This window comes from Poecilia latipinna, unplaced genomic scaffold (genome assembly GCF_001443285.1).
Source record: "Poecilia latipinna isolate Pla-1442-1.1 unplaced genomic scaffold, P_latipinna-1.0 Scaffold1616, whole genome shotgun sequence".
Taxonomy (NCBI): domain Eukaryota; kingdom Metazoa; phylum Chordata; class Actinopteri; order Cyprinodontiformes; family Poeciliidae; genus Poecilia; species Poecilia latipinna.
In genome coordinates, this window is record NW_015114232.1 from 83,613 (window position 1) to 104,327 (window position 20,715).

General features: G+C 38.1%; 3 protein-coding genes across 4 annotated transcripts in view; all 3 read right to left on the reverse strand.

Annotated features, from left to right (window-relative positions):
* Positions 1-2,396: 2,396 nt before the first annotated feature.
* LOC106964033 (lymphocyte antigen 75-like) lies at positions 2,397-8,645 on the reverse strand. Its single transcript, XM_015059258.1, has 6 exons — positions 8,008-8,645; positions 7,375-7,547; positions 5,675-5,887; positions 4,744-4,947; positions 3,693-4,015; positions 2,397-3,054 (listed from the first exon to the last, which is right to left on the reverse strand). The coding sequence occupies exons 3-6, from the start codon at positions 5,742-5,744 to the stop codon at positions 2,854-2,856; spliced, it is 798 nt and encodes a 265-aa protein (XP_014914744.1). The 5' UTR covers positions 5,745-5,887; positions 7,375-7,547; positions 8,008-8,645; the 3' UTR covers positions 2,397-2,853.
* A 1,150-nt stretch (positions 8,646-9,795) lies between these two features.
* Positions 9,796-13,808, reverse strand: foxr1 (forkhead box R1). Of its 2 annotated transcripts, none has more exons than XM_015059254.1 (7): positions 13,404-13,808; positions 13,124-13,216; positions 12,711-12,934; positions 11,339-11,440; positions 10,540-10,667; positions 10,025-10,257; positions 9,796-9,881 (listed from the first exon to the last, which is right to left on the reverse strand). In XM_015059254.1, the coding sequence occupies exons 1-7, from the start codon at positions 13,702-13,704 to the stop codon at positions 9,853-9,855; spliced, it is 1,110 nt and encodes a 369-aa protein (XP_014914740.1). In that variant the 5' UTR covers positions 13,705-13,808; the 3' UTR covers positions 9,796-9,852. The 2 variants fall into 2 exon arrangements, with proteins under 2 accessions (XP_014914740.1, XP_014914741.1); XM_015059255.1 differs by having other exon boundaries at positions 11,378-11,440; positions 13,404-13,731.
* A 1,803-nt stretch (positions 13,809-15,611) lies between these two features.
* Positions 15,612-20,715, reverse strand: part of atp6v0d1 (ATPase H+ transporting V0 subunit d1) — a 14,393-nt gene continuing 9,289 nt past the window's right edge. Inside the window, exons 3-8 of the mRNA XM_015059268.1 lie at positions 19,423-19,601; positions 19,259-19,338; positions 19,056-19,133; positions 18,761-18,937; positions 17,660-17,737; positions 15,612-15,907 (exon numbers count right to left, since the gene is read on the reverse strand). Coding sequence (XP_014914754.1) covers positions 15,746-15,907; positions 17,660-17,737; positions 18,761-18,937; positions 19,056-19,133; positions 19,259-19,338; positions 19,423-19,601 — 754 coding nt within the window. The 3' untranslated portion in view covers positions 15,612-15,745. The remainder of the gene's footprint in view (positions 15,908-17,659; positions 17,738-18,760; positions 18,938-19,055; positions 19,134-19,258; positions 19,339-19,422; positions 19,602-20,715) is intronic.

The following is a 20,715-nucleotide window of genomic DNA, read 5'->3' on the forward strand; positions in this document are numbered from 1 at the left end:
TGAGCCTTGGGGTTCCCCACATGTGACACTTTGATGAAAATTAATCATTTTAAACATGGAAATCCTTGTTCTTCATGTAAGATTCAAACCAGGACTGGAATGGAGAGTCCGATCCAACTCTCCAGTCGTTTCATAATATTTCCTGAATCTTTCTTGGACTGGGGTCCCTGTGAGTATGTAGTCAGGGTTTTGGGCCGGCGCCAGGCCCTGACCCAAACCCTGACCCAAACCCGGGTCCTTCAGGGATTTGATGGACTTTTAAGGGCTCTTCAGGTTCGAGCGGGAGAACGTCTCACCAACACTTTCCAACCTTTTTACTGATAACACGGAAAATAAAATTAGATTTTCCAGCATTATTTCCTCCTCTTCCAAACGTGTAAGATTTTCACAATCGATCTTCAAGATCGATGATGCGTAAAGCAATAGTTCTGACAAATCTGGTTCTTGGTGCCTGTTTGTTTTTCCGACAAAAACAACTTTTCATTCACACCTGGAATTCAACATTGATTAGTTTTAATAATTAAAAGTAATATACAGAAATCTCACCGTCTGCAGATGTTCTGTGCGTCCGCCCAGCTGGCTGGATAGATGTTGTACCTGTAACTTCTCTCCAGTACCGATTCCAGGGAAAATGCAAAGCCTGTGCTGAGGAGGAGGAAGATCCAGGATCCAGAAAGGTTCTTCATCTTCAGCATTCAGTTTCTAAAAAGAAAAGGCTTTATTAATGCAACATTAATTCAAACTAAAGTTTTTATTTAACACACATTACCTTGCTGTAAAGAGTATGAATAATCAAATAAAACAATTCCAGTATCTCCGGTGTTATTGGTGTGATTACCTGACTAAGCGATGCTTCGTCGTCTCAGGAAAGTGCTGCTGCTTTATGAGCCTCCAGGCCTCGACTGCAGGTCCTGTTATTTCAGCTTCCATGTTTTAAACTCATTTGCTTAGCAAACATCAGTCTGGTGTCACTGTCTCAGATATATTTGACTGCTGGCAAATCAACAAAGAACCGGATCAACAGGGAAGTGAAATTATTTTTCTAGGTAAATAAAACATATGCAGAGAAATGAAGGAAGAATTAAAGAAAAAACATTAACTCATATTAATTGCCTTTTAAGAGTTTTAAATAGCTAAAGAGCATTAATAATTGATGGAATATTATTGTAACAATTTTGAATGTTTGATGTAATTTGTTTTATTCTAAGTTTTTGGAATAAAATTTTTTAAAGTTAATTCCCCATTTATTGCTGCTACATAATTTGACAATTTGAACAATTAATCTACCATTTTAAACCATGAGAATCACAATAATGTGCAACCCTAACAATTCCTGTAAAATAAAGATAATAGTAATGTGACTTTTACTTAACTGAAACTTCCCGTCTTCCTAATAGGAAACATCGGCTAACTTTTCCTAGCCACTCCACAAAATGGGAGAGACAAGAGAACATACCTTCAGCCATAGATTGAAAGGTAAGGAAACGGTTAAAAGAAAACTACTTGTCTAAATGCAACGCTACAGTCAGTTCAATAATTAATTATGCAACAGAAACAAATCTAGTTTAAGGTCGACAACTTTTGGGAGCGATTCTGATGTTAAGATGCTAAAACTTGATAAACTAATTTTGACTGAATCTCCAGTCCCTCAACACCGCTTCTTGATTTTCCTCAATATATTTTTTATATAGATTAAAGGCGATAAAGTTACGATCTGTTGTCAAGTTAGCAGGTTTTTGCTACATCCAAGTTCCTTCGTTTAATCTCCACCATGTTTTAAGTCAGTTTTATTGGAACAATATTGTTGCTTTGAGTCCTGGGGTGACATTTCTAATGGCGCTAAATCAGGCTCATATTTGATATGTCCACAAACACAAATATTTAAAGATTTGGTTGGTGTTGTGACATCTGGTGGTGGATTTCCAGATTGCAGCTTCATGGACTTTTTGTAACAATGATTCAAACTACATGCTGCTGTAAACGCACAAGAAAAAAAAAATGCTTTAGTTTTATTGCAATTTCTACAAAACAATCTCAAACATGTGTACAAATATTTTTTGTGGCTCTCAAATGACTTCAGACATTTTCTGAAAATTCTGATACAATATTCAGCCAAATGTTTGATGCGTCTGCTTGGACAATATAGAAGAAATTCACAAATATTTGCAATAATAGTTACAAAAGTTTTAGTAATTTGAATCAGCATAACCTTGGTAACCATATATAATTCAAAAAGTCTTTTTTTCTAAAATAAGCAAGTTGGCACCTTAAGTAAATTAAAATTGTGGATCAAATGGTTCAAGCAACAAAGTAACAACCCCAACTTCAGATTTTAAAGATAAAATCTTAGCAGTGGACTTTAACTTTTAACCCAGCCCAGTCTCTCTCTCTCTCAGTGCTGAATCATGAACGTCCTGAAGCCAAAGAAATCTTTAGAAGCTGCTCCGAATCGCTGTGGCCTCCAGATGAGTCGACGTTGCAGTAACTTCTCCACCGTTTTATTTTCTTCAGTCTTAGAAACGGCGGAAACCATTTCCAGACTGATGACTTGAATCGATGCTTTTCAGATCCTTCAGCCTACTTCATGTTGTCAGGATGGTTTCATTTGACAATGTCTGACTTTAAATCAGACCCGAGTGTGGCTTTTGAAATTAAACCCAGAAATGTGGCGAATTATAGTTATGAAATACAGGGAATGGTAAAACCTGGCCAAATAAGATTAATAATTGATTAAATATTTACACCTATTAAACTAAATGTAACAGATAATCAGTGGTATTTGCTAAACTTTAATACATCTGAAAAATCTGTTTCCATCAGAGGAAACAGATTTTTCTAAGAGTCTAAAGACCTTTATTCAGGTGTGTAACTGTAACACAGGAAGTTTTTTCCCTCTGAACAATCCCTGATCTCCATGCTGCTGTTGCTGCTGCTTTTGGACAGGATCCCACAGTGTTGCCCCGGGGTGGGGCAGGAGGGCAGGTCGGTGTACAACATGTCTGCTCCGTTCACCCACAGCCAATCACCAGCCAGGAAACGCAGGCCGGTCCAAACCTGCAGGAACAATGGATTACTTTTACAAATCTGTAGAGTCAAGTTCAAGTATTAAACCTGAAACGAGTTGCAAACTGAACATTTTGCTGGATGTAAAGCCTGCAGTTTGAGAACTAATACTTTAAATCTGTATTAATGAGGGAATAAGAAATTGAGGCTTGAACAAGATCTGTGAAAACTTCTGGACAAGTAAAAGTTATGCATTTTCAAAAAATGTTTCTCATCCTAAATTTGCCTCCCAGCTGGTAAACCTGAGCTGCTGATCCATTTTAACCTTTAATCAGTTTCTGAACTATGCTGTAAAATGATCATTTATAAATGTGCCTTTTCTATACAAGCATCCATATAACGCCAAGGGATTTAATATTCTTCCATTATTTTATGTGACTAAAAGAAGAACTCTTGTATTTTTACTAAATCTTTGAGTCTTTTTTACCTTTACAGTTTTTCTGCCAACAGTTGGGCCCAAATCTACGTTATTTATTATTTGACTTATTTTGCATCAAGTTTGATGCTTTAAAATGTGTTAAAATCAAGTTCTTCCTAATTTTTGAACACCTCTTGTCCTCGTTTGCTTGACATTAAAGCAAATAACTGATAAGGATATTTTGTCTTGTAAATTCATATTTGCATCCCACCTCCTCGGTGTCGGCCTGCATGATCTTGGTCCTGATGAAGTCCTGGTTGTCTGCAGGCTGCAGGCTGAGCAGATCGTAGCGCAGGTTGCTGTTAGAGGACTGGAGACCTCTGCAGCGCTCCAGCGCCTCCTGCCAGCTCCCATTCTCCTTCACCAGGACCAGATTGTCTGAGATGCAGACGGAGGGGAGACGAGTATCACAGCTTAGGGGAGCCATCTGCTTCGTCAATGAGGAGATCGAGCTGCAGTTGCCGCCGCCGACACTCGGCTCTCCTGACCAGTTTGTATAGTTAGAGTCTCCCCAGCTCCATTTCCACGATGCTCCTGTGAAAAAGGTGGGAAATTTATCGGCACCAACTCTGCAACCTAAACCAGAATTGGTCTCTAAATGTTTGAAATTGGGCTCAATAAAAACATGCATGCCACACATTTAAGAAATGTTTGATCTTTTTAAAAAACAAAAAAACAACAACGAAGCAACAAAATTTAAACATGCATTTCCAAGAACATTAAAGGTGTCAAAGGTGGGAAGTTTGATGAAATTATGAGATCAGCTCAGTCATTCTTTTCCCACCGTTAAAATATGAACAGCCATGGCTGAGAAACAGCAAGACTCATTTAAAACAACAATTCAGAAGAATCTATTCCTGCAACATATTCAAATGAAAAGGAGCCTTTAACCAGGAAGTCTCACTCTGATATTCATGTTGACTTTTTGTTTGGGGCAAACATGAATTGCAAATCAGGTTTAAACAAGCAGGTTTCCTGATTTACTTAAACACGACTCCCTGAGGGGCAGAGGGCGGGGTGATAAATTAGTTTCCAATCCTTCTCAGCTTGATATGATTATCATCACAGCAAAGTGTTATTATAACTGGTTAAAAATTAAGTATTTCTTTGGAATGGTCAACCATAAAATCCTAATGAAAAATCTAAAAGTTTGAGGGAGAAGCCAAAGCTTGGGTTGGACCTGTAAATATTTACAAGTGAATCAGTTCAACACCTTCATGTTTGTTGAAACCATGACTCTGGTTTCAGCAGTGATGGTTTACCGTCTTTGTGCAGTCCGATCCAGGTGGGAATGTCCCGCTCCAAGAAGATGGCGAAAATGTCGCCAGAAAGACTGACCAGGTCCTGATGGTATGACCTGCAGTACGCCGACGCTTCTGACCAAGTCTTTGCCTCGAGTACAAAGATGTAACTCGCACCAGACTGACAGGTGAAGAACAGACTGTCTCCACAGTCTGACGTAGATCCTGTTGAGAACAAACATTTACTGAACCATCAATGTTTAAGAAAACAGGATTAACAGAAGATTCTGGGAGTCATGTTGCCATGTTCGTCCCTCTTTAAAAATACATTTGGAGGGCTTTCATTCTTTCATGTTTCAGGAATCTTTTAATCTTTGGTGACAGAAAATTAGTTGTAATTTTATGTTTTTTAATAAGAGCACCTTGTACCATGATTCAAGGTAAACTTGATTGACTCCCACAAAGTGACACCATTTCCACCTGGAGGAACTGCTTACATTAGGACAGTTGTAAACTGCATAATAAAGGAGCACTGTTGAGATGATGAGTTAAAAGTGGAGTGTCAGAAAGAGCTGGAGCTTCTTAAAGAGACAGACGCAAAATTTCAAGGTGTAAAATTGTAAAATTTTAAGTCATGTTTGATATTGTTACAACGCCAAAGTCTAAGGGATCAGGGGTGGCAACAAAATGTGTCCAGAGAAAGGAAGGTGGAAATTTAAAATGACTTATTACAAAAAGGTGTTTTCAAAACAATACAACTTAACACAATTAACACTCTGTGTCAAATGAAAGACAACAGGAGCTGTGATGAACAGATGATCTACCATTCAATGAAGGGGATGGAAACTGGTGAAACATTTACCAAAATAAATGACGGAGGTATTCAAGTCTCCACACAGAAGGCTTTAATTTTACCTGACAATGCTGACTTAAATCTCTGAGTCAGTCTTACTTTTTGTCTGGGTGTGTGACAGAAGCACAGTCTCCCTTGACGTTTTCAACGTTGTCCTGCCAGTTGACATGGTGAGTTTGACGGTCAGACCAGACCCACTTGCTACTGGATGACGAAGTCTCTTTATGCAGACCGATCCAGGAGCGATACCGATTAAGGTACACAGAGTTTACATCCGATGGTGAATAGAAGGTGGCCAGGTCGGTGAAAATACTGCAAGGACAAAAAAGTAATGGGTTTGAAAAGAGACATTATGTGCATGCTGTTAGCTTTTAAAATGTATGAGTGCATGAAACAGTGAAATGATGTAGTTATATTTCTTTGAATAATTGTGGTAGATAGAGAATACAACACAGTTAAAGAATAGATGATACAAAGCAAAAGCTTTTTTAAAGAGGTCAGAATGTAGTGCATCAGTGTTGCATAAGAGGAAGCTAAATCCAGAGCAAAAACACCTTCAATAATGGAAATGATGAGTAAACCTGCAGCTTTAGTGCAATGTTCTCATAGGCAGTCAGTAGGACATATAGACCTTTATTCAATCAGCATGTTATTTTATTTGTTTCACATTCCAAATTTTACAGGCAACCATTGCAGCGATGAAGGAAATTCACTGCAGATTTCAGGAGGACTGAGTTATAATGTTTTCACCCTTGATAGTCTGATGGACTCAGTTCAGTTTGGAACAAAATTGTAGCATTTGTTCCATTTTCAGCTGCTGTGGATCTTTTTCACACTGCACTGTGTCAAACGATCCAAACTAGTTGTAAAACTTGTTCCACCCGTTGGGGCGCTGCACTAAGAACCACTGAAGAAAAAAAACCTCAGAAGACACCGAGCGCAACTCTCTTCCTCACAAACTGAGAGGCGTCAGATTTTAGTTGGAGGATTTCTCTTTCGTCTTTGGTAAGAGATCAAGTAATTTCTCCCATTAGTGCTAGACTCATTTGTTTTGATTGCATTTACCCAGAATGCCTTGCGCTGCATTTCTCTTCCTGCCATCGGAGAGCTGTCTGTGCACTTTAATACAGTGACCAGACGCCGGTCCCTTCCAAAGAACCGAGGTTTTTAGGCCGACCAGAGTAAATGTCATTAAATGATTCTGATTCAATTAACTGAAAATGAACTCCATACTTCCTGATGACATCATCCTACAGGATTGTGAAAGGAGGAATAGAGCTGGACCAAGCACAGAACCAGGTTCTTCTGAATCAAGACAACATTCAGCTTCTATGTAGCAAACTTCCAGAAAACTGCAAAACAGCTGAAACACTGAGTTCCTTTAAATCAAGACTTAAGAGTTGTTTTTGATCAATAAATGATACATTGATCAACATTTATAATGTGTATTGATGGGACTCAAAATGTAACACCTTTCTGGTTTCTCATTTGGTGATGTTACGAATTTATGATTTAAAACACTTTGAACTGCCTTGTTGCTGAAATGTGCTGTACAAATAAACTTGATTGATAAAGGCTAAAAGATTGATTTCTGCCAACAACCACTGCAAGCAGCTCTGTGATCCATTAGATCTTTGAGTTCATCGTGTTACCTGCTGCTCTGAAGTCTAGAAAAACTGAATATTTATAATCTTGACTCTTAAGTCACAACTAAGCAAATGAGAATATATGCACCTTTAGCTTCTCTGATAGTTTAGCTACTCCTCGCTTACACTGAGTAAATGCATCAGGAATCTTACCGCCTGCAGTAGTTTTGGGCCATCTCCCAGGTTAAAGGGGATTTAGTGTGTTTGTAAGAAACGTCCACCACAGATCCCAGGCCGGCTCCAACACCGCTGCTGCTGAGGATGAGGAGGAGAATCAAAGGTCCGCAGAGGCTGCTCTTCATCTTCAAACTGTTTTCAGAAAAGTGCTTTGAATAAAGCAGGAATTAATTCAGAGGCAAGTTTCTGATCAGACATGAACCAAATGAATTTCTTAAAGATCTGCACTGCAAAAACAAAACATTGCCAATTATTTGTCTAGTTTTTAGTGCAAATGTCTTAAGACAGACTTAAGACATAAAAGTAAAAAATTCCTCAATATTGATGAAAACATTCTAGTTTTTTTGGCAAATAAATTAACGTACAACATGGAGAATGTCTTGTTATAAGTGAAACCATCCACCAGTAGAACTAGAACCGTTTCCATCAACAATAAGGAATTATTTACTTAAAAAGTTCCTACATATTGTTGAAAAACTAATTCTCTTATTTCAAGGTTTCTACTATATTTGCACTAGAAACTAGACCAAAAACACTTGGTAACATTTTGTGTTTTTGAAGCTTGAATCCCATCAGATTAAAATAAAACTGTTTAAATGGTGGCATTACCTGCAGATTCCTCCAGCTGAGGACCTAGCAGCTTCTTCCCATCTCATGTTTTATTTATAACGCTCATCATAGAGGTTTAAAAGCAGCCATCACGCCCATCTTAATCCCGCCGGCCTAGAAAACATTTGACTTCTGGCAAATGAAGGACAGATTTACCTGCAGACCTAAACAAAACCCAGTCAGCCCTGAAGCTTTGGAGGCGCAGGCAAATGAAGCCAAAGGAGACAAATAACATAACGAGGTTAACTTTGATCAAAATGGGACAAATTCAGCGTTTCTGGCTTATAAAGTCTGACCTTTAATACAAAAGAAAATTGTAAATATGGGATTTTTATTTGTAAAGTTCACATTTAAAAATGAAAGTGTGATAAAATAGACTGCAGTCCATTTATACACAACAAATTAGTGACAGTCTAAACATTTGTTTAGATTTAGACAACTTAAATTGAAGTTATAGACTTTAGTGGGAAAGTTTAAGGTTACTATGACCATTAGCTGAATCAATGCATAACAGTTTTATGATTCTTGTGTGATGAATGAGCTCATGAAAAAGACTTCAGGACTTTAGTTTCTCTGGCCTTAGAATTACCAGAAGTCATTGAATCATTTCTTTATAGTGAAAGACGACCTGCTGCTGTGTGACCAAGTGGCTCATCAAACCGTTCTGCTCCAGGCTCTCTCCTGACTTCGATCAGAGACTTTGAATAAATACCGATTAATATATTCTCTCTCTGGTTCTTGAAACGGTTTCTCTTTGTTAAAGGAAAATTTCCACAACAAGACAAATGTTTTCCTTATTCACAGAAAAGTGTGTAAATTTCTACTGTCACTCAAGAAATAAAGACAACATTCTAGTTACTTGGGACAGCAGCAGTAAAATTTAAGCACTTTCCAAGGAACGTTTAACTTTTCCAGCACCACTTTGGAGATGATGCAACTGAACCAAAAAAAGTTTCCAGTCACAATACATTACTGTCATTACTTATGTTATACCGAAATGTCTGACAACACCAATACACCCGACTGCAGAATGCTAAAAAAAGAATCATCTCCCATTTTCAATAATTGTCAAATTTCAACAGTATGTTTCTCAAACTTAGGCTTTTAAACAAATGTTGGATCACATTTTATAACAAAGTTTGCTGGTTGAATATCAAGCACTTTCCAAACCTTGAAAACCTCCATTTGAAATTCAAGCATTTAAGGATTTCAAGCATCTGGACCCTTGGGACCCGTAGGAGAAAAGATTTCCTCCAGATGATTAAAGATCAAACATTAAAAGCAGAGTTAGATCACATCATCACAGAAATGTTTTATTCCCTTCAAACAGCCCGCACGCCGCCGCACCAAGACGTCCTGCTTCAGCCTCCTGACGGACGTCAGATTGGTGACAATAAGATTCAAGGAGAAACTTTCTGGAACTTCTCTGTAATCCCAACCTGCTGATTTCTGTGGAACTACGCCGCTGTCAGGTAAATGCAGAAGGACTGAGCACACATCCCAGAGGAACTCCAAAGCTAAGTTTGGGGAATTCATCGCATAAAACGACAAACGTACAAGTTGCTTCTCAACTGTCAAAGGAGCAGATATGAAGCATTTTCTCCCATCTTTCTCAAAAAACATGTCAGCAAGTCTAGGATCATTTTACCTTAAAATTTGTAGATCGTTTTAACTTTAAATCTTTTTAAAACGGCAACAAAATGCAGTGAGATTGATTGAAGCATCGATGGATGGATGACAGCTAGCTAGGCAAAAAGCTTTCCGTTGTATAAATAAAGACGATTCAACTGAATGATATGCATATTTTATTATGCATCATTTTAAGTGCATTGAAACCTGCAGGAATTACATTTCAAGTAAACTCCATATTACATCTGAAATGCAAAAAGAAAAGCAGTTACTTTAACCTTCATCTCACAAATGAGTTCTGCCAGGCTGGCTAGAAATCCAGAAAAAAAAAGGAACTAAAATCTTTTTTTTTTTAATTGAGATTTTTTTCAGAACCTCGTGACCTGACCTGGGTTGGACATGCTCCGCTCCAGCATCTTCAGGGTTTCTCCGGTCAGCGTGTGGAGCTCGTCCTGCAGCCGGCGGTGGCCGTCCAGCGTCAGGTGCCAGAAGCACGACTTCCTCTTCCCCTCTTTGCAGAGCTGGTTGCAGGTTTTACGGAAGCTGCTGCTGAAGCACAGGTTGTGGCGGATCGTGTTCTTCCAGCCGTCCGGAGCCGTCTGGAAGAAGGGGAAGTGCTCTCTGGGAGAGCAGAGGGAACGGTGAACCGAAGATGAACCACAATGCAAACCGGAAACTGTTTCCAGCACATTTCAAAGATTCTAGACAGACGGATGCCTGATCAATTAGTGTAGTTTCTCTTAAAAATCAGTAGAAATGGCTTAACCCCCCATTCTGGTGTCCATTTTTTACTCCAAAAGATAAAAACTATACAGAAGAGCAGAACCTTGTCAATATGAAGTGTGGCAGTGGAAGACGGCTCATTTAACCAGTGTGTCTGCATTCATTGGCTCTGGTTCTGACCTGGTGAAGTTGTAGATCTGCTGGACTTTGAGGCTCCCCGTCTGGCTGCTCTTCAGTGCCAGAGCGACGAGGACGCAGTAATTCACCGGCGGACGAGGCCAGCAGCCCGGCTTCAGGGACTTCAGGTCCTGGGAGACGGGAGGACAAAACCAAAGCTACCAAACACCGAGTTCAACTGTACATTTACAGAACCAAGTTAGAATCCCGTTCAGGACACATCCATGTTCCTGAGGGTCTAAAGAAAACGGTCTGAAATTTAACAGGTTAGACCGATTGGGTCATGACGACTCTAAACTGATTTCCAAGTTTTTGAGAACATTTCTAATAAAAAAATAAAAGTAAAAGGACAATGTGGAATTGTAAATAGAAAATGCTTAAAAAGAAATTCTAAGAAGTTTTCTAGAATTAGTCTGGAAATTAGAGTTTCAAAAGTCGAAAAATTTTAATTTTTTCAGCTTTCCAAGTTTTTTCTAGAAAATTTCTGAGATTAAAATAAATTTTAATTATTGGCAAAAATTTACTCCAACAAACCGTTTCAGAAAACATACCAGTAGCTAAAATGTCCACTTCCATCAGCAGCAGCGTTTCCATTACAAATATGGACAAAACTTTGGCAATATTCCGCCAACGTTGAAAAACTCACATTTGTGGCGTTTCCATTAAATTAGAAAATCAACTAAAATCAGTCGTGAATAATTTTGTCCAGACAAGTAAAACAAAAAAAAAAAAGTTAAAAAATTCTCACACCAAGAAAAGCTTTTTAAACCGTCATGTTTATTTTTTAAATATCAAATTTCACCTTTATGGTGAAGGAAATGCAGCTGCTGTTCTTCCTCACCACAACTTTTGTGATCTTCCCCTTCCGTCTGGTCCGCACTGGTTTGCTGGAATCTTCTTTTATCTGAGAGTTAAAGATGAGGAGAATAAACACAGAAATCCACATTAAAACTCATTGTTGTGTCTCAAATGAACATTTAAGAGCCTCATCTACAGGATACATTCAAATATAATCCTGGTATTTGATTAAATCTGTTTTACAGCAATAAATGGAGCAGAATAAAGACGGTGTTGCTGTGCAAGTCTCTGCTTTTATTAAAAACTAGCTTCTTAATGACACTTTAGTCTGAATTGGTCCGTCTTAGTGGAATAATTTATTTTGTCAGTCAAAACATTTCAGTTGCATAAACTCTAACATACTGTTCCACTTAAATTTTATTCATGAGAAAATGCTGCTTGAAGCTGAAAATGGATTTGATTTTCTGCTCCAATCGGGTAGGAATAAAAGCTCATAAAGCTCCATCAATGTGGGAACAGCCATCAAAATTTAAAGCAGACAGCTGCAGGTTTGTTCAAATATTTCACACTTGCCAGGAAAACTTTTGAGTTCTGCTGCTAGATTTGGTTCATGCATCATTTTAATGCAGAGCTATAATTTGCACAGTTCTTCTTATACCTTGTTTTTCTTTGCAGGCTGAAATTAATGTTTTTTTCAGAAGATACAGAAAAAGGCAACAAGCTGATGCTCCATCTTTACCACACAAAAAAGTGTTAATTGTGCAGATTCCCTAAGAAATTTGACTGTGATGCTCCTAAAAAAACAAAAATGTGCAAGTATAAATTAAAGATGGATTTTTCTGAAAATGCAAATCCCACATTGGATTAAATCCCATCATGAAGGAAGGACAGGAAAATGATAAACATTTGATAAATGATAAACATTTGATAAATGATAAACAGGTCAGCCATCAGCATTGCATGTTATTTGTGACAGATATCTATAAATAATCAAAGTCAGTTTATAGAGAACGTGAAAACGGTTGGACTGTTGGAGAAAGGATGATTGAAGTGGCCAACAAAGAGGAGGAAAGAAGAGAATGAGGCACCAAGACGTGAAATAGAAGAACTTAAACTTTCATCTGAAGTCGATTCCTGGGTGATCCAGGCTTTTATTTTGGAAGTAGAGCAAAAGTACTTGGTAAGATTGTGTTTTTTTGCAGTGCAGGACTTAAATGGGTAATCTTCAATTCTTTATGCATCTTTTAGATAACCCCCCCCCCCCCATTTTCTACAAAACTAAACCCCTAATTCATGCATGCGTTTAATAAAACCACAAGCGGTGCTTTAACCTTGTATTTTTATGTGATCCTCTCAGAGTAATGCGAGTTTGTTACCATGCGTTTGGCTGTGGAGGAAGCAGGAAGCAGCAGTTCCTCCTGATGGGGACATGTCAGCGGATCGGATGTGGACGGACCCTCCATGACCCCAGGCTCCAGCTGCAGCAGCTGGTTAGCATGACCCGGGTCAGGCTGGAGCTCAGCGTCCGTCTGCACATACTGGACCGGACAGGCGATGTTGGGATTCACCAGCAGCCACAGGTTTGGCTTCACAAATGTGTCTGATGGAGAGAAAAGAAGAACGCATGGCACAAAAATCTGCAACTTTCATCAGAGGCAAAGTGGGAAACAAAAAACATTCATTTTTATAGCTGGTGGAGCAGAAGCTGAAACCAACATTCATTTTCTGATCTTATTTGACCTCATATTCATAACGGACAGCTGGATAAAGTTCCTCTGTGTGAACTCACCCGACGTCTTATCGTACCAAATGAACTCATCCTTTCTTCTGCAGGCTCTTACCGAGGGTCTCTGGGCCACATGTTGATCATTCACTTTATCTTCTGCCAGAGCAGACAAACCTCACTGACACACATATGAATAAATTACATTTTACACAACGAGACAAACCAGCCTCCAAATTCTCACTGAATTCCTCTGTGTTGCATAAACAAATATTCATCTGCACCGTTTCCAGCCAGTGGTTACACGGCAGCTGCAGTTCATTAAAACAATAATGAAAATGTTCACCGTTACAGTTTTGGTCGGTGGTTGTTGTCAGGTTGAGCTCTTTGTCCATGTCCCAGTCGGTCAGACCCACAGAGCAGTGCAGGCCACAGAACCGGCCTCTGGTTTTCAGCTGGAACGTCATGCTTGGACCCGCTTCAGACGTTCTTCCTCCCTGATGAAGAGGAGGAAAGTGAGGCCAGCAGGCTGTTGATTCAGCAGCTGGAGCAGAACCGTCTAATTGGACCCAATCAGGTCTAACAGAGAGCAGCCGGTCCAGAACCCACGCTTCACCCTGAGGATGGCTGTTTTTTATAACGATCATTTAATTTGTGATCTAGTTGGAGTGAAAAGCTGGTTTGTGTGGTTTAGTTGTAGCAAAAGTCAAATAAAACTTTATTTTTCCGTTGAAAATCCACCAGAGGAGAATTTAACAGCTTTACTTAAACAGGATCGTTCTGTTTGTTTCTTTGAAAGAATTTATTGACACATTAGAAGAAAATTCCTTGAGTTCAAAGACCAAATCATCTTGTCTAAGTTTTGTGGTCTGAACGAACAATTTCCAGAGATTTTTCCTAAACATGGTTTAAAATTCTTCAGGGATAAACTGAGTTGGGTCACGTAAAGTATCAAACAGCACAACAGTCCAACATTTACCACATTCTTATCAGTGTAAATCATAAAATTATTATTTCTTCAAGTTAAACCTCCAAGATACATCTCCAGATTTACAGACTCTAAGTTTTGCTTTGGACTTTAGCAACTTTTTATCCTCCGACGCCTATTAGAACCATAGCAGACAGAAAAAAGGAGTCAATTCCACACAAAAAACAATTTCACACAAAAAATATTTCTGAGCTCCAAAATTTGGAAATTTGCAATTTCTAGAAAAGACGTGAAGATTTCTAAACTTGAAAAGTAAAAGATTTTTTGGGAAAAAACCCTAAAATTATGAGATTAAACTGAGAAATTTCCCAGGAATAAAGAAAAGAAAGTTTGTGGAGTTTGAAAAGTCAGAAATTTGCTTGTTAGTAAAAATAATCTGAAATTTTAACAATCAACTTTTGGTGCTTTACACATTTAGGAAAATATTAAGACAATCAGAGTTGTTACTCTTTGGACAGTAAAATACAGAACAAATGTTATTGAAAATATTTTGCTGGAATATATTTTCATTTTTAATTTGTAATGTGAATGAATGAAAAAGATCCGTTTCTTCAGACTGTTTATTACTGTCACATTAATAATACACATTTCACAACAACAGATACAAACATTAAGAAATCAAATTTTATACAGCATGAGAACACAAAATCATATAATCATCTTTAAATATCTATTTATCCTTTATAGTTTAAACGTTTTCCATTTAACCACAAGCATTCACTTTGTTCATGTACAGGAACGTGACAGCTCAGCTTTTTAATATTTAACAGAAATAATCAGATTCATTCGTTTTACTCGTCATTTTGTTGGGAAAAGACAAACGACGTGCAGACAAACACCAGAACAGAAATAAATACGAGCTCTGACGTTCGGACAGAGCAGAGGAATGTCTGGAGCTGGAACTCAGATTTCTGGGTTTTTATTTTATACGTCGTCATATGAGGGGAGGTGAGAATCACATCCTGTGATTATCTGAGCTGGAGGGAGAAAAATCAAAAGCTGAGGCGTGCCGACTAGATCCTGGTTTAAGAAATTGCAAATCTGGTCTGGAGTTTATTTAAGCGGCTGAAGGACTGGGAGGACAACGAGCTCGGAAAAGTTTAGACAATCACACACGTGTTTGAAAGTCAAATGGGTTCAAAACAGGAACAAAACGCCTCGGCTGATTCCTTCATACTGAAAAACACTAAACCTCACCAAGCAATTTAACCCAGTATCTGGAGCAAATGTCTTATTACACAGAAAATAAGACTAAACTAACTGACAAGGAACTTATAACAAGATGTAGAGACTTGTTTAAAGTCAATATTCTTCAATATTGATGAAATAAATACTGTTCCATTGGCAGATTAATAATTTCACTGAAAACAAAACATTTTTCATATCTTAAAAGTTAATTTATCTGTCAGTGGAACTAAAATGTTTTCATTGATATTAAGGAATTATTTACTTAAAACAAGTTTCTATCTCTTGCTAAAAAGTTACTTGTAAGTTAGTTTTGTCTAATCTAAAGTGAACTAAGGTAGTTGCACTAGAAACTCGACTAAATTACTTGGTAAAATGTTGTTTTTCAGTGCAGAGCAGAAAATGCACCATGTAGAAAACCAACCTACATCTAGACGAACGAATTGGAGCCAATTCTGGATCCAGGTTTTACACTGCGACCAGGTGAAATGAGGGGAGGGAGTGCAGCTGAGTGCTCAGAATATTGGGATGTAGTTGTCGATTTTGGCGCGGTGCCGCTGGGCGATGCACTCTGCGATCCACACGATGTTCCTGCACTCCTGCTCCTTCAGCTTGACGTAGGCGTAGAAGACGCTGAAGTGGAACTGGTTGAGGAAGGCCAGCTTGTTCAGCTTCACCTGCACGAAACAAACAGCAAGGAAATGAAAACCTCCTGTAAAAAACAACAGACATGTATTATACTGCAACAGTATACTATACTATACTGCTGGACGATAAACTGTCCCAGATGTTTTTGCCGTTTTGAGACTATTTTAAAGCAAAATAATAATGGTATAATAATAATAAAGGTTTACAGTCTGAAAGATGAATAAAAATTTACATTTTTCTTTCATTTAAACTCAAAATAAAACTAAAAGCAACAAATAAAAGAGAAAAGAAAAACCACACACAGCTGGAACCATAATTACCATGGATCATAATGTCTCTGTAATAATATGCTGATTATTCTGGACACTCTGAAATTTCCCGCTCTGCAGAATGCCTAGTTTTATGGTTTATTCTGAATTTTGACACGAAAATAAAAAAGTTTTCCTCTGTTTTACATCAAAAATCAGATTTTATAACAAATTTGCTTACAATTATTTTTCAGATTTTTATTTTCTTTACTTTGCAACACATGAGGAATCAAAAGCCGTGTCAATCGCAGTTTGTGAGAATAATAATAAATGCAGATATTGGAGCATTTCCTCTGAATCCAGGTAAACACTGGAGGCCTGGACCATTTTTCACTGTTTTGTCCAGAATGAAGAGAAACAGAGTCTCTGTTTCACCAGAAGGCATTTTGATGCATTTTGGTTTTTGTTTTGAACACAGTAAAGGACTACCTGGACCAAAGCCCGTAAACATTTGGTCCTAAAGCCTCGCTGCTCAGTGTCTCAGCGACAGCAGAACAAATGGCTCAGAGCTGTGATTGTATTCAAGTCTGTAAATATTTTACATCTTCAAAACAAAAACACTGGAAACACAAACCATCAGAACCAGATGCTGAGACGATCCAGGTCTTCAGGATTTGACTAGACTAAACTAAACGAGTCAAAGTTGTTTGAGCCAGTTATCAGTGTGAAACGTTCAAATGCAGTTGGAAAAACCTAAACCGGCACCAAAACCACTAAAATTAATTTAATGTTTAAGATTTGAAATCCTTTTAATAAATTCTCACAAAAAACTCGAGTAACTCGAGTTTTCTTCTGTTTTATTAGAAAATTGTCGTGTGCACTGCTGCTCAGCTGGCTGAAAGAAGGATATGTTTTTTTCTCAATTACAACAAAGATATTTTCATCTTAAAATGTGTCCGACCTCAGAAACCAGACGGTGCAGCAGCCATCACTCTTATTAAAGTGTTTATTGACACAGAGCTGCATAAATTATGATGTCACATGAAGTGAAGCCAAGAAACAGAAAAATAATGTTGTTCTCAGAAGTGAAGCAACAAAATATTGAGTTAAATAGTAACCGCTCTAAATAATACGACCTTTTTCCACCATTAGGATTCACTATATAATCACTAATTATTCACTGGAAAATGTGACTGTTCCTGGTGTTTAAGCAACAAAAAGAAACAGAAACACATTTCTGTAATTAATAGTAATTTTATTTATTACCACTTAGATAAAAATCTAGTGGTAAATATACATTATAAATTTAATTCCTATCATTCTGGATTCAGATTTATGAATATTGGCAGATTATTTAGTTGACTAAGAGCTGCATGTCGCGGCGTGTTTACGAGCTTCCTGCTGTCCTGCTGCCTTTAACGGCCTCCTCCTGGTGAAATGTGTCCCATGACTGTGACTCGGACCGAGCAGAGGTTCTCGGACTGAGCCAGCGCCTGTTAACGCAGGAATAATGTGTCAGAAAAAGTGACTCACCTCATGCTCAAAGAAGCGGTCCTCCAGGGTTTTATCTCCTGGGTTGCTCCCAGCGCCTTCAAACAGCAGCTTGTATTCCTGGAAAGAGGAAAAATCAGAAACAGTCAGACGGAAATCTGAGCTGTTCTTACTGGGATATTCTGATGATCAACGGATGAAAAGCAAAGCAGCAATGTGGGAAAACACTGAGGAGAAAATGAAATAAACATGTTCTGCTTTAGACGTATGAAAAAAAAGAAACATTTTAAAAACTTAAATGTGGAGGAAACGCGTATGGAGTGAGGCAGCGCCCCCTGGTGGAACTACTCTGTAATCTATTTATTAACAATTATTTTTTGTAATGATTTAAATGAACTGAATATATTCAGATCTTATTCTTTCTTAGGTTATTTATTTTTCAAGAAAAAAAAAACAGTTGGGTAGTAACTAGTTACATTTACTCAAGTACATTTCCTTGAGTAACTTCTTTGAGGAAATGTACTTTTAGGAGTATTTTTACTACGCTGTATTTAATAATTAAATACTTAATTATTAAGTATTTCTACTCTAACTTGAGTAACATTTCTGGATTTTCTACCCAACATGTTTTATCCAAACATTGACCAGGCAGACACACACCTGCAGTTTCTGTTAAAGTTTCAAAAACATTTTATTGAAAGAAACTGATTTGGAAAAAAAAAACAAAAAAACTATTTTGCCTGATTTTGTTAATTTTATGAATTATTGTCATTTTGGTCCTTTAATACCAAAATTCCTAGTTAACTTTACATTTTGGTCCGTCTGATGATATAATTTCTAAATATTATATGATTGATAGTTTGATCAGTTACTCGGTACTTGAGTAAACTTTTTACCAAATATTTTTTTTACTCTTAATTGAGTCATTTCTTAGACGGCCACTTTTTACTTTCACTTCAGTGAAAACAGGTTAAAACAGTGCTACCATTTCTGAGCACTCTGCCTACCTCACCAGTCAGACTTTGAGCTTTAACTAGAAAACCAGAGCTGATTTTGCTTCAATAAGGAAAAAAGACCCACAGTGTGAAACTCGCTGTGAATTTAACCAACAGGTGACGACATACTGAAGGTTTCTGGACTCACAGGATAATAATCAGCCACCGCCTTGACCTGCTCGTAGTCGTCGGCTCTGGCCAGCTGCGCCAGGCCTTCTGGGTAAAGCTTGCCGCAGTGCGGGAAGAGCTTGGCTCGGTCCTCTTTGGACAGCTCTGTGCCGAAGGAGTTGATGGTGATGATGAAAGCTCGTCTGTCAGCCTCAAACTGCAGCAGAAACGGGAACAAAAAACAAAAGTTAAACCAAACACTCTTTACTTCCTATTACTGGTGGAAAAACTACAAACATCTGGATGCTGGATTATTCTGTAAAGTAAACGCTGACCTCCAGAATCGGACACATGGTGTCTGCAGTCGTTCCTCCCAGGTTAGAGCAGAACTTATAGAAAGCCTCCAGATAAGCCTGAAAACAGACAAACATCTTTTAGGAACTACAGAAATAAACACAGGAATTATATTTTGTCTATTCACACAGCTAAAGTTTTCAGTGCACGATAAATAAAGCATCAGAGTAACTAGAGGATTTACCTTGTAGAGTGTGTTACGGATGATTTCAATGTTCATTTCATCCAAATCCTGCTCAGATATACAGTCCTGGAAAAAAGCAGCTGGACAAAAACACAACAACATCCATCAACATGAGACTGGTCTGCGTTCCTGCCTCCAGTCAGGGCTACCGGCGCCTCTCCTACCCAGCGGCGTGTCCACCAGGATGGCGTTGTAGAGCTCGGCGGGGGTCTGAGCGATGTTGACCGCCTCCATCTGCTCGAAGCTGCCCAGCGGGTGGCACTTTGGGACGAGCTCAGAGATGGCCCTCTGGTGCAGCGTGCCGGTGATCAGCAGGATCACGTTATCAATCATGTAGCTGTACCTGCACAGCACGAGAAATGAAGCCTTAATCAAACGATTAATCAGATTAATCGATTATTGAAATTATCATCAAGTAAATTAGAAATTAATTAATTGTTAACTGGAGCATAGGAGCAAGAAAAGTTATTTGCTGACAGAATAACACTCAAAGCAGTAATTAAGTCAAAGCTGTAAAAAAATATGTACATTTTACATTTAACAAAAAAAATCTGTTGTCCGTATCAAATTATTAATTAGTATTTAAAAAACAAACAAACAAAAAAAACAGATCAGCCCTACATTGTATTGATGTTCCACTACAGGAATGATGTGCGGCTGCATTTTAGACAATAAAATGTTTGTCTTCATATTTAAAAAAGGATTGAATTGTTTATTTGCATCTTTTAATGTGTTTCTAATATTGTATGAAAACGTTTCAGTGAAAAATCTACAGAATGTACCAATTTTTTATTGGATTAATCACCCCAATAACTGATCATTAATGTAACTGTTATTTGCATTCATTTTTCATGTGTTTTAAGTCCAATGGTGGAAAGTAACAAAGTACAAGAACTTCGTTACTGTACTTAAGTACAATTTTCATGTATCTGTACTTTACTTAAGTAGATTTAATAATGGGTACTTTCTACTTTTACTTCACTACATTTTACAGTAAGTATCTGTACTTTCTACTTCACTACATTTCTACAAAACTGTCGCGTTACTCGTTACATCCAAGTCGCGTTGTGGGTTTTTTTCCGTTAAAATGTGAAGTTCAGGGTCTTAAGGTGGCGCCGTAAAATCCAAGCATAACGTGTAACGTGACTTACGTGTCTGTGTCACCCATCGCCTCCACCTTTACTCGAGGTCCAAGACATGCGCAGGTCAGTTTCCTCTGAGCGCACGCTCGGAGCGTCAGTAATATAATAGCTGCATAAATCATAGATATGGCGACATGTAAAACCAGCAGCGCTTCGCTTTCACAGACGGTGGGGACTTTATCCAACTTTTAGCGTCACTTGGAAGGAAAGCTTAAAGAAAGGTAAGATCTGTGGACGTGATGCTAGCAAAGCTAGCTGTACTGACTGAGACATGTTGCATCTGCGATGAAAAAAAGTGTCACTCATGCGCTGAAT

Coding starts and splice junctions, on each gene's coding strand:
- LOC106964033 (XM_015059258.1), bottom strand. CDS start 5,744: ATGTCAACTGGCAGGACAACGTTGAAAACGTCAAGGGAGACTGTGCTT. Junction 4,016..4,743: donor GATCGGACTGCACAAAGACG/GTAAACCATCAC, acceptor CCTTTTTCACAG/GAGCATCGTGGAAATGGAGC. Junction 3,055..3,692: donor TGCAGGCCGACACCGAGGAG/GTGGGATGCAAA, acceptor TTGTTCCTGCAG/GTTTGGACCGGCCTGCGTTT.
- foxr1 (XM_015059254.1), bottom strand. CDS start 13,704: ATGATCGTTATAAAAAACAGCCATCCTCAGGGTGAAGCGTGGGTTCTG. Junction 13,217..13,403: donor CACCGACCAAAACTGTAACG/GTGAACATTTTC, acceptor CTGCTCTGGCAG/AAGATAAAGTGAATGATCAA. Junction 9,882..10,024: donor GCGGAGCATGTCCAACCCAG/GTCAGGTCACGA, acceptor TTTGCATTTCAG/ATGTAATATGGAGTTTACTT.